This window comes from Callorhinchus milii, unplaced genomic scaffold, assembly GCF_018977255.1.
Source record: "Callorhinchus milii isolate IMCB2004 unplaced genomic scaffold, IMCB_Cmil_1.0 Scaffold44, whole genome shotgun sequence".
NCBI classification, from domain to species: Eukaryota; Metazoa; Chordata; class Chondrichthyes; order Chimaeriformes; family Callorhinchidae; genus Callorhinchus; species Callorhinchus milii.
In genome coordinates, this window is record NW_024704785.1 from 111,011 (window position 1) to 125,000 (window position 13,990).

Consider the following 13,990-nt stretch of genomic DNA (forward strand, 5'->3'; position numbering starts at 1 on the left):
AGACTCAACGTTTCAAATATCCTCATTGCCAATCTACCCAACTACACCATCCACAAGCTTCAGCTCATCCAAAACTCCACCCTGCTTCCTTACCCACAAGAAGTTTCACATGCTCATCACAGCCAGACTTCACTGTCCCCAAAGAATCAACATCAAGATCCTCACTCTTCCCTACTATTCCTTTTATTCCTTTCAACCTGCCTACCTTTGTGATTTTCCCCGGCCTCATTTTCCTGCTTGGTGCCTCCACTCAGAATACTCAGGTCTGCTCCCCTCCTTTTATCCCACAATTGTTGGACAAGTTTTCAGAGCCTTCCCTCTGAAACTCTCCATCAAGCCTTCTCTTCAAAAGCCACCTCAAACCTTCGTCTTTGACCATGACTATGCTAACCACACTTTCCACCTCACCCCAACCTGGTATCTGTCACCATCTCTCTAAAGTGTTCCAAAACATTAGTCTACATGAAGGTAGGCAACAGCAAGTCGGTATTGTTGTAAAAAAGAACAGCCCTAATGTCAGATAAGACAAGAAAAGATTGGGTAATTGGGCTGACAATGCGATATGAAATTAATCTATCGCCTAGAATTAAATTGTGTGCTATTAAGAAGGAAAAAGATGTGTATTGATGTTAGGTAAGAACAAGTCAATTGAATACACTCTCATGACCCTCTTAAAATTGCCATTTAGGTAAGGAACCGGAAGTTGATCAACATCTACAGAATCAATGGAGCCACAGAATGGAGATGGAGTCAGTATCAGAGAATACAAATAAACAACAACAAGATTCCATTTATTGAGCGCCTTTCACGTCGGGAGGACGTCCCAAGGCGCTGTACAGTTGGGTCAGGACACGAGCAGGGGGGAAATGGTCAGGGTGAGGGGAGGGAAGGGAGGGAGCGAGGAAGGGGTAGAGAGTCGAGAGGGGAGCTGAAGGCACGGTCAAAGAGAAAGGTCTTGAGACCTGCCTTGAAGGAGGAAAGGGAGGAAGCAAGGCGAAGGCACTGGGGGATAGAGTTCCAGAGCCTAGGGGCTGAGAGGCTGAAGGCCCGGCCACCGATGGTAGGGCGGTTGGGGCGGGGGATGTGGAGCAGACCGGAGCCAGAGGAACGGAGGGTACGGGCAGGTAGGTAGGGGGATAGTAGGTCGGAGAGGTAGGAGGGAGCAAGGCCGTGAATGGCCTTGTAGGTGAGGATGAGGATCTTGAATTCGATCCTCTGGGGGATGGGGAGCCAGTGGAGGCGAGCGAGGGTGGGAGTGATGTGGTCCCGAAGCTAGTGCGGGACAGTACACGAGCTGCAGAGTTCTGAATGACTTGCAGCTTGTGGAGGGAGGTACCGGGAAGGCCGGCGAGGAGAGAGTTCCCATAGTCCAGCCTTGAGGTGATAAAGGCGTGGACCAGAGTTTCAGCAACGTGAGGGGTGAGGTAGTGCCGTAGTCTGGCGATATTCCGGAGGTGATGGAAGGCGGTGCCAGTTGTGGCGCGGATATCAGGAAGAAAGGACAGGCTGTCAGGGCATCGGTGGTCGTGGAGTTGAGGGTAGAGGAGGAAAGGTAGAGTTGGGTGTCATCCGCATACATGTGGAAGTTAACCCCATGTCTGCGGATGATGTCACCAAGGGGGAGCATATAGAGGATGAAGAGGAAGGGACCGAGGACAGAGCCCTGAGGGACACCGCACGAGACAGTGCAGAGGCCGGAGGAAAACCATTTGTGGAGACAAAGTGAAGACGGTGGGAGAGGTACGACCTAAACCACTCAAGGACAGGGCCTTGAAGGTTTAGGTGGGAGGACAAGCGGTGGAGGAGGATAGCGTGGTCGACCGTATTGAATGCTGCCGATAGCTCGAGGAGGACGAGGAGGCAGAGGGAGCCCTGGTCACAGATGGTCAGGATGTCATTGGTGACCTTGACCAGGGCAGTTTCTGTACTATGGGCAGCACAGAAACCCGACTGAAGGGGTTCGAATAGTGAATGGTTGGAGATGAAAGAGCGCAGCTGGGTGGCGACAACTCGTTCCAGGATCTTGGACAGGAAGGGGAGGTTGGAGATGGGCCGGTAGCTTGATAGCTGCGACGCATCAAGGGAGGGTTTTTTCAAGGTGGGAGTGATGGTGGCAGTTTTTAAGGGAATGGGAATAAAGCCAGAGGAAAGGATATGTTTGATCCAAAGCTGATCTGGATGGCTGGCTGAGCAGTTCCTATTAAATGCAGTCTGATATACAAATACGGTTGCTGTTTGAGGAGGCTGAGCAAAGCGGATTTAGCTGATGTTCAAGTGCAACTGAAACATGATTGCATTCATCATTGGGGCAGACTGTAAAGCAAGAATGTAGTCGGCCTCACAGCAGCAATGGAATGTGTTTTCTGTTGATGTTACTGAGAGCCTGATCGATTTTATTTGGTCAAGGAATCTGGGGATGTGGGCAATGCTGAATATATGCTTTACAATTGAAAAGCCTTTGGCATTCTCACCTTTTTATTATTTTTATTCATAATAATGACAATCCTTTGCATTAGATGAATTTTTACAGAAAAATATCTCAAAGCACTTCACAAGATTTACTCAGAAACTTAGTGATACCAGGTGCACATCCTTGACTGTCCAGCGCTTTGAGTCATCCTCTAGACGTGAAAGCCGTTATAGAAATAATTTGTTATTATTATGGATTTTGCAGATGAATGTGGCAGCCAATTTGTACGCAGCAATGTCCCACAAACACCCATGATGTGACGGACCAACTTTATCTGGGGTGATCGTTGGCCTGGAGAAATTCCTTTCTCTTTTCGAGAAGTGCCATGAGATCTTTAACGTCTACCTGAACAAGTGGACGGAACCTCAATTTCACATCCGGATGTCACTGTGAAGTGCAGCATTCCCCCAGCACTTTATTCGCGTGTCAGCATAGACAACATGAGTTTAACCACTTTAAGCATGAATCTTTGGAACTCCCTGCCTCAATCGCTCTGTCTTGCCCCCTCTCCGCTCTCTTCAAATCACACCCGAAGGCTTTCCTCTTCGAACATGCCTTCGGTCACCTGCCCTCTCTTTCCAGTGTCAAACCACACCACTTTTAAGCATTCCAAGACACTACCCACATGAAAGACGCTATGTAAATGTTAGTTGCTAATCAAAGTCCCAACTCTGGGCCCACAAATTTCTGACTCAGAGGCAAGAGCGCTACTAACTGAGCCAGGCTGTCACATTAGTGATCAAAGATGGCACAAAGCGAGAATCAAGGATTGAACTGGCAAAAACAAAGATGAAAAGGCAGCTCAGGGAAAAGGCTGGGAGCTGCTTTTCTGACACTTGTGAGATCGAACAAAGTGAACAAAGTTTGAGGAAAGAAGATGTGGAATTGAGGTCAGCGATCAAATATTCGGAAGGATCTACCAACTTCTCGTGACAAGAAGTAAGTTCAGGCAGGTAGAGGCAAAATAAACATAACTGTTGAGGTGCTGGAACAGGAAGCATGGCAAAGGAAGAAGATGACTCAGATAGGAGGGATTAACTACAAGATTAACATGTTTAAGTTAAGTTAAATTAAGATAAAAATTAACATGATGATCACTGAAAATAAATTTATGGTTCAATCATTATTCAATCGCCCAATTTGGAATGAAACAAATTATCTCCTCTTGTTTAAGTGATAATTATTACTCTTAACATTATGTCAAAAACATACTTACTGAGGACTTTGCTTGCTGCACCTACTAGATCGTATGTTTTGGAATCATCATATATAATCCGTACCAGAAATTGCCCTTCCACATCCAGTTGTGCTTCCTTTCTGCAGGATTGAGAAAATGATTTCACAAAATAAGACAGCTTTATGGTATTTTATGCATTTACAGACACTTAATGCTATTAAAAAGCAATAAAAGTTATGTTAATGCTGAATTGTTATCCAATTTCAAACAGTGCCATTATAGATATCTCTACAATATCTGTTGTTTCAGTGGCACTTTGTCACTGTGTTTTTTGCTTTTAAAGTTCTGGTTACATCTGGCCTCTCTCAATAATTCAACTGGCAATGATACTTCAGAGTTTGGAAGGGAGAAAAATGAGCCAGAGTTATCACTCCTTATTAATACTTCGTGAACCCTTCTGATTGAGCAGATTAAATGTGGGCAGGTGCATTGGGTGCCAGCACCCTCTAGTCTAGGATGACATTATAAATGACCACTTGAGTGAGCGACTGGAGAACAGATGACGCCCATGGAACTGCACCCTGGCAATAATGATAATGACTGCATTTGTTATAGCACCTATTCACGTCTTCAAGATGTCCCAAAGCACTTTACAAGATATACTGTAAAGTGAATTGACAGCATTATAATAATAATAATAATCCTTGCATTTGATATAGTGCTTTTCACGTCTTCTAGACGTCCCAAAGCGCTTCACAGAATATACTGTAAAGTGAATTGACTGTATATTGGTGGGCGAACGCGGCAGCCAATTGCGCACAGCAATGTCCCACAAACAGTCGTAGATTGAAAATGACCAATTTATTATTGGTTTTGGTTTTGGAGGCATTATTATTAAGTGTGTGGAGTAAGGAAACTTGCCCAAGGTTTTACCCTCTGCCTGGAATTGAACTCAGGTCTCTCACTTGCAAAGCGAGTGCTCTAACCACTGAGCTACAGGACTCCAGCATATCTTGTGGGTGAAACATGGCAGCCAATTGCGCACAGCAGTGTCCCACAAATAGTCATGGATTGTGTGACCAAAATATTTTTTTTTTAAGGAATTATTACCCCCGGAAAAGTGATCCGCCAATCGACTGACAACTGGGTTCCTACTTACTGCAAAGTAAACAGAGGCGTGTGGAGTAAGAAAACTTGCCCAATGTTTTGCCCTGCCCAGGAACCAAACCCAGGTCCTCTTGCTTGCGAGGCGAGTGCTCTAACCACTAAGCTACAGGACTCCATTATTTCTCACTTTTAGGAGAACAAGTTGAACAACAAATAATGGAACCAGACAGTTCTAGTTAGATACGGCTTGAAAACTCAGTTTTACTCCCTGCATTGTGTTCTGCCCATTGCTCCCTTTAAACCAATGTTTTTTGGTCATGAGGTGTTCCAGTATTAAGGTGAAACAATGGAAATTAAATCACTTTCACCAATGAATACTGAACCAAGTAAACAATGGGAAACTGACAAACTGGGGCAATTGAGATGAAGTTTGAAAAACTCCTATTTCAGATGATTTGGCTTCAATGACTTTCGCTTCAAGAAACTGGCCCACTATTTTTTGGCTTTCACTTATTCCATGACACAGTTTTGTTTTAATGCTCCCATGTCATTTTCACTGTTGCTTCCTGTTTTGATCATCCTGTAAATGCAGCTGGAAGGAAATAACATGTAAATTGTTTATTTTGTTTTTAATGCTACGTGTGGATCTAATCTCAACAAAAGTGCAGCAGGAAAGCATGTGGCCCATTGGATTAATTGATACATACATATCGAATTTCCCATTATTAGATTTGTGGCATGTACAACTCTCAACCTAAAGCACCAACTCTTTATTTTCAGCATATATAAATTTACACAAAGCTTTATCTGAGAATCCATTTCACACGTGTGGAATTTAAACAACAGAGCTGTGGTTTGAAAATCACACATTACATCTAAAAAGGAATTGATGAATTTTAAAATTCAGAATATAATAAAGGCAAAGACTGTAATATACAGCAATGGGGTACATACATTTAATGCAAGCAATTCTATTACACACCATTGCATCAAAAGAACGTCTCTGTACAATGTTATTGTGAAATGTAGGCTTATGATCAGTAATGCATATGCATTTGTATAACAGTACAAACTGCCCATGATATACTGACATGTAGATGAAAGCAAAAAACAGAAGTGATGTAATTATACTGCAATTTGACTATTAGGTGTCCATTCACAAATGAAATACATTAGCATGACTAATATGGTACGGATGCAAGTCAACTAATCTGTGCCGGTGCTTATACTGTACACAAGTCCCCACCCATCCTATTCCCCTTACCTATAACGATTCCCTTTTCCCTCATGTATGCGTCAAGTTGTCTTTTAAAAATACTGATGCTTTTTTTGCTTCAGACACAGCTTCCAGCAGTGAGTTCCATATTCCCACTGCTCTCTGTGTGAATAAGTTCCTCCTAAATTCCCCATTAGATCTACTACTAGCTATCTTATATTTAACCCCCTTGTTTTGGATTTACTAGCATATCAACATCCACCTTATTAAATATGTTCATAATCTTAAACAACTCTATTCAGGTCCCCTCTCTACATTGCTACAATATCCTTCCTGTAATATGGTGACCAGGACTATATATAGGTACTCGAAATAGTCTAACCAAGGTTTTATATACATTTAATATTACTTCCCTACTTTTATATTCTATTCCTCTGGACATAAAACCAAGGAATCTATTTGCATTTCTTACGTCTTTGTTTACATGTGCTGCTATTTTTAAGAGTCCTTTTAAAGTGCCCTTTTAGTAATCCACAATTCATCATCACGATGATGTCACATGGTAGGGAACATTTAAAGTCACTGATTACTTTTTCTTTGGTTAGCCAGGTATCTGACACTATGCTTAAGACCATCCAAAACTAATATAGTTCCCTGTTTGGTTTAGATACTGTTTTGCAGAGACACTCTCCACATAGACATTACTTTTCTTCGTTTGGGGCGAGGAGGGAATTTGTCTAATCTCTACCATCATTGGAGTCTTGTTCACAAGTTTCTTGCTCACAGTACAGGACAAGTAACCGGATTAGTGTTGAGCATTTACAGAATAGTCAGGAGCAGCATTTATGCCTTTTCTACGACCACATGTGCCACTTTGCCAAAATGCAGCAAACCCAGATCAGATTAAAAAAACAGAATAAAATCCCTTTAATAAAATTACAAAATCACAAGATTAGTTTGGATGGAGAAGTCCCTTCAGCCCATACGATCTCATTCTTTCGGAATACACACATTACTGTCCTCGCATTGCAACATCTTCAAGCTGTATTTGTTTAATTAATCCAGTGCCCTGGTGTTAACACCTTTCCTGGCAATCTGTTCTAGTCAGTAATTGCCCTCAGAGTAACGAAAAGCTTCCTGAAATTGCTATTTGCAACTTTAAATCTATCTCATGTTCTCCTATCATGGTGCATCCTAAAGTATTGTTTTGCATTTACTTTTTCAATCACATTTAAAATTGCATACAGCTGCGTTTGTATATACTGTATCATGGTTATATGATTCAAATCAAATCTCCCCTTCCTCTCCAAGGTCCTGGAATGAGTTGTTGCTTCTCAGCTTCGCTCCTTCCTCTCCTGCCACTCCCTTCTCGAACCCCTCCAGTCGGGTTTCCGTACCGCCCACAGCACAGACACAGCCCTGATCAAAGTGACAAATGACATTCGGTCCATCTACAACCAGGGCTCCCTCTGTCTCCTCGTCCTCCTTGACCTCTCTGCTGCTTTCGACACCGTTGACCACTCTATCCTCATCCACCGCCTCTCCTCTCACATCAATCTCCACAGCGCTGTCCTTGATTGGTTCAGATCGTACCTCTCACACCGCCTGGACCTCATCTCCTCAAATGGCTTCTCCTCTAGCCCCCAGACCGTCTCGTGCGGCGTTTCTCAGGGCTCTGTCCTTGGTCCCCTTCTCTTCAATATGCTTCCCCTTGGTGACATCATCCGCAGACATGGGGTCAACTTGCACATGTATGCAGATAACACCCAACTCTACCTCTCTGCCTCCACTCTTGACTCCAGGACCATTGCTGTCCTCACAGAATGTCTGTCAGACATCAAGTCCTGGATGAGAGCTAACTTTCTTCAGTTGAATGTCAACAAGACCGAGGCTCTCCTGATTGGCTCCCGTCAGCGCCTCCACACCTCAGGCGCTGACAGCATCACCATCCATGGTTGCACACTCAACTTTGCTAAGCATTCCCCCACCTCCGCAACGTTGCCTGGCTCCGACACTGTCTCACACCACAGGTTGCCGAAACCCTCATACACGCCTTCATTTCCACCACTAATCGTCTCCCCCGTCCACCTTCCCATAAGTCACCCATCCTCGCCTCAAACTCCAACTGTGAGGAAATGCTGGACTTCCTCGAATCTAAAATCGAGGCCACCGCAGCCCCGTACACAGCCACCACCACATCACCTTTCCCTCATGACCCACCCCCCACCCATCCACCCATATACTCCTTCGACCCTATCTCTCTCTCTTCCCTCACCATTATTGTCTGCAAACTCAAACCCACCACCTGCTCCCTCGATCCCATCCTCACCTCTCTCCTCGTCCCCAGCTCCACCTTCTGGCCCTCCCCACTCCTGACCGATGTCATCATCCTCTCCTTGTCCATCGGTTCAGTTCCCAACCCCCCTAGAAACAGCCGTCATCACCCCCATTCTGAAAAAACCTTCCCTGGATCCATCCCTCCTCTCCAGTTACCGCCCCACCTTTAACCTCCCATTCCTCTCCAAGGTCCAGGTCCGCTCCTTTCTCTCTCGCCATTCCCTTTCAACCCCTCCAATCCATCTTCTGCGCTGCCCAAAGCACGGAAACAGCCCTGGTCAAAGTCACTAATGACATTCTGAACATCTGTGAGCAGGGTTCCCTTTGCCTCCTTGTCATCCTCGACCTCTCTCCCGCCTTGGACACCGTGAACCACTCCATCTTCACACATCGCCTCTCCACTTTACTCAATCTTCACGGATCTGCCCTTACCTGGTTCGATTCCTATCTCTCTCACCGTCTCCACTTCATTGCCTCTAAGGGTTTCTCCTCCAGCCCCCGCACTGTCACATCTGGGGTCCCCAGGACTCTGTCCTTGGCCCTCTCCTCTTTAATATTCACATGCTCCCCCTTGGTGGCATCATCCACAGATATGGGGCAACTTCCATATGTATGCGGATGACACCCAACTCTATCTTTCTGCCTCCACCCTCAACTCCAGGACCACTGCTGTGCTGACAGACTGTCTGTCGGACATCAAGTCCTGGATAAGGGCAAATTTCCTACAGTTGAATGCGAGCAAGACTGAGGCCCTCCTGATTGGCTCGCGCCAGCGCCTCAGCACCTCAGATACTGGCAGCATCAACGTCCATGGTCGCACACTATAACTCACCAAGCCAGTCAGGAACCTAGGTGTCTTGATCGACCCTCAACTGTCTTTTCTCCCCCACATTCAAGCCATGACCCGCTCTGCCTTCCCTCACCTCCGTAGCATCGCCTGACTCCGCCACTACCTCACCCCTCAGGCCATCGAAACTCTTATTCATGCCTTCATCACCTCTAGGCTCGACTATGAAAATGCTCTGCTTGTCGCCCTTCCCAACTCCTCTCTCCACAGGCTGCAGATAATCCAGAACTCTGCAGCCCGTATCCTCTCCCGCACTAGGCTCCGTGACCCTATCACCCCCATCCTTGCCGAACTGCACTGGCTTCCCATCACACAGAGGATTCAGTTCAAGCTCCTGGTCCTCACCTTCAAAGCCCTCCATGGTCTTGCTCCCCCTACCTCTCCAATCTCCTAACCCCCTAGAATCCTGTTTGCTCCTGCTGCTCAGCGGGCGCCGGCTTGCTTCACGTCCCCTGCATTGCTCGCCACACTATCGGCGGGTGGGCCTTTCGCCACTCTGCACCCACCCTCTGGAACTCCATCCCGCAGTCCCTCCATTTCGCCCCCTCCCTCACCACCTTCAAGACCCACCTCAAGACCCTCCTCTTCGACCGTGCTTTCGATCTCCCTGCTTCCTCCCCTCCCCTGCCCTCCCACCTCCCCCACCCTGACCCTCAGCCCAAAAATCTGTCTGTCCAACACCTTGGGATGTCCTCCCGACGTGAAAGGCACTACATAAATGTGATTTTGTTGTTGTTGTTTCAAGGACAACAGTTTCAAGGAATTGAGTCTTGGACCAATGAAAGACTTGGATAAAAAGTACAGAGCCAACAAATATTCCATGGTTGAAGAACACACCAACACCCTGACTCCACAACTCTCTAAATTGGTGAGCAGTCCAATTCTCCACTAGTTAGTAAAGTTAGAGACCTCAGCAATGTGGTTTAATAATCCATGTTTCTGTTACAAAGTTACACTGTTAAGGTAATCAAGTGTTTAATTAATGTTTAATTTGTAGCCCTCCCCACCATCGTTCCTAAAAAAATTCTTATAAATGGAATATTCTTAGACATCACTCTCTGGTTATCTGGTGTTTCAGAACCCAAAGATTTTAATAGAAACTTAATTGATCATTAAAGCTTAATTGAAAAAGCCATGACTGCTGATGTGCTGCAGTCGGTCTGTGTTAATAATAGTCAATATACTTACCGTATGAGAAATGTCTTGCCCTGTATACTCAAACAATACTGGATTAAAATATAATTGATAAACATGCACTGTAGCTGAATTAATTTATAACAGATGATTGTTGTGTATTGGTATTTCCAATTTACCTTCCAAGCTCAACAATCTAAAGTGCCATATGTTCAATGATGAGCCATTGGGGAAAGGGAGGAAGCGGTAAGTGTAGTCTCTGTTAGGTTAAAATAGTTCTAGATTACGTGCTTGGCAACAGAATTTTGGAATCGAGCCAACCCACTGGGAATTCTCAGCAGTCTATTTTCTGATCCGCATTCCTCTAAGATGCTGACCAGTCAGGCTGGCTTTGTCAACAGGACTTGGAGGGCAGACTCGGGGCACAGATTATTCCCATTCAGCTCCTGCCAACTCTGAAAGATAAAACACTAATGGGTAGGGTAGTGCGAGCTACGTAGTTATAACTGATTAAACTCCAGCAGTATCCTAACACACACTTGATTGTCGCCACCCACCCTGTACCTAATACTCTCTGGAATTAGGTAAGCAGAGTATGTCCCTCCCGGGAAAGAGTACACATTCCATTCCAGACGGGTAGATGGCACATGCATGTGTGAAACTGCGAGCCTGGTTTAGATACTCTAAAGGTGATGGGTTTCTGCATGTGTCAGACACGTGGTTGGCCATGAAAAATACTGCTATGTCATACTACTGAAGCAGTATGTTATTTCACTCTCAAATTTATTACAATATGGTATATATTGCATTGTAAAAAGGTCCAGTTTCTTGGACACATATATTTCAGAGTTCGATGCACCTTTTTAGCATAGGACTAAGCTGAACATTTACCAGATCAAAAATCTCACAACAGGGGCCATTCAACTCAATGTGCTGAACATAGTCATTTGTTGATACACGCTGACTATTTTACTTTGTTCATTGAGTATATGGATTATTTTGCAGGGTGCTGAAGATTAAATGTAGATACATTTTAAACTCAGAAGTTGACAGCATCAACTTGTATGGCTGCACACTTCACCATACAGAATCAGTGCTGGTGCAGATCCTCAATGTCTTGTTTGACTCCCACCTGTCCTTCTAACACCACATCCATCTGCTTACCAGTTCAGTTTTCCCTCACCTCTGTAACACTGCCCTCTTCCACCAATAGGTCACCGAGACCGTCAACCATGCTCTCATCATGCTGATGCCCTGCTTGCTAGAATCCTCAGTTCTTCCCTATACATGCAAATTATCCATGGCTCTGCAGCCCGTATCCTGTCTCACGCCAGGTTCTGCAAGCCTATTACCTCCATCCTTGCTTGGATCCATTGGCTCCCCATCCCGCTGCATATCAAATTGAAGATCCTCGTTTTCACCCTCAAATCCCTCCATAGCATCACTCCACCATACCTTTGCATCCTCTTTGAACCCTATCGACCCAGTCACTTCTTTTGCTCAGCAAGCACCTGCAAGCATCATATCCCCACTCTATCCACACTACCATCAGTGAATGGGCTTTCAGCTTATCTGCCCCCACACACTGAAATTTCATCCTGGATTCCCTCCAACTTGCTCCCTCCCTCATCTTGTTCAAGGTCCATCTCAATGTGTAGCTCCTGAACTAAGTTTTCAATCATCTTTCGCCTTTCCACCTCCTGTGGCTTCTACCCCCAGCTCGGGTGCCCAGAGATCAGCATTAAACACTTTGCGGAGTCCCCCAAACATGAAAGGCGATATAAATTGAATTGAGTTGTAAATTCAGAACGCAATTTAATATTTATAGTTTCAGTATTTTTATGATTTATAAATCTCTGAAGATTTTTAATTTAATCGCTTCTATTTCAGCTTTCACTAAGTTTTGCAAACTTAGGCATATTTTATACAGTTCCTTTAAGAAGATCATTTATGACTTACGATCAGAGAACAGGGACCAAATCCTTGGATGTCACCTAGTCAAAGATGCCGTATCATTTTTTTTCTATGATTTAGCCATTTCATTATACAATTTAGAATATCCAAAACAAAACCCTCACTATAGTACTTCCTTTAAATACAAACAGGTATACTGGAGTGATATTAAAATTATATACTCATGATGAGTTTCAGATTCCACAGACATGATTGGACAAAAAACATTCTATGCTAAAATATCTGTTTCTATGGTTGTTTAGTAAAGCCACACTTACAGATTTATGAATCTCACTTCTGATCCAAATGTAACTCATCATGATTCTGAGTGCCAGTTGCCTGATATAACTTGAACCCAAACTAAATTGAACGCTTAACGATTCTAGCTATTAATCTTAAATAATCTTAAATAATATAAATCATGAACAATAAAGACTTGCTTAAAGACACAGACAAATATTAAATGTTTTCCTGTCATGTTATGCTTCCCTCTCATTTACCTGGGTGTAGATTTACCTTTTAATGTAACATTTCAGTTTGCAGAAGTTGGCAAGTTGTTGAATTCAATTTTAAATCTGTAGACTATTTTTTAAAAGAAATTTACAGAAAAACCGCTTCAAATTAAGCTCTGTATTTAGGAATACAAACAAATTCTGGGTATTCTGAAATGTCATGTTAAATGGGTAAATCTAAACCCAAGTGGAATTTCTGCTTAATAGTTTATATCTCTAGAAACCTTAACAATTACTGTCTTTCATTCTCACAAATATATTACGAAGTACAACTTTAATTTGTAAATTACGTGCATATTGTCAACTCATGTAATAAAATGATAACACAACAACTTGCACTTATATATCACCTTCCATGCAGGGCAGTGTCTCCAAGCACTTAGAAATTAATTGATTCATACAGAGCTTTATATCTTAAATATTTAATTTAAAATTATGTTTCTTAATTGTTGAGACCAACCTTTCAATATACAAATGATTTTAAATCCAAAAGAAATTAAAGTTCACAGCAATGCTCATATTTGTATGTGCAGCTATGTTTCCATCTGCATTTTGGTGAATCAAATCTAATGTGACAAATATATACGATCTATTTGAAATTGAAATTATAAAGTTCCATAATATCTGCACTGACAACAAGAACAACAGAATTATATTTGTATAGCATGTTTCACATCGGGAGGATGTCCCAAGGGGCTGACTTTGAAAAGAGCTGGCAGGCCAACAAAAACATTTTGAGTTTCCTCTCAAGCCAAGTAATAGATAATTCAATTAACTAATAAAATAGATTTAGAGCTGATGAGTCTCAATGTTGAACGTGAACAAATTTCATAAACAAACACATATGGTAATACTTAATTCTGAAACAAATGAGTATTTCCACTGTTCTTGCCAATTCTATGTATATGTGGAGTCCTGTAGCTCAGTGGTTAGAGCACTCGCTTTGCAAGTGAGAGACCTGAGTTCAATTCCAGGCAGAGGGCGAGACCTTGGGCAAGTTTCCTTACTCCACACAGAGCCTCATAATAATCCCTCCAAAACCAAAAACAATAATAAATTGGTCATTTTCAATCCACGACTGTTTGTGGGACATTGCTGTGCGCAATTAGCTGCCGCGTTCGCCCACAAATATACAGTCAATTCACTTTACAGTATATTCTGTGAAGCGCTTTGGGACGTCCTCCCGACGTGAAAAGCGCTATATCAAATGCAAGGATTATTATTATTATTATATTCA

At 43.5% G+C, this 13,990-nt stretch overlaps 1 protein-coding gene across 3 annotated transcripts in view; it reads right to left on the reverse strand.

Moving 5' to 3' along the window:
* gucy1b1 (guanylate cyclase 1 soluble subunit beta 1) overlaps nucleotides 1-13,990 on the reverse strand; it is a 47,766-nt gene that overhangs the window by 31,005 nt on the left and 2,771 nt on the right. For all 3 annotated transcript variants that reach the window (XM_042345393.1, XM_007906572.2, XM_042345394.1), the window contains one exon: nucleotides 3,687-3,787. In XM_042345393.1, coding sequence (XP_042201327.1) covers nucleotides 3,687-3,787 — 101 coding nt within the window. The remainder of the gene's footprint in view (nucleotides 1-3,686; nucleotides 3,788-13,990) is intronic.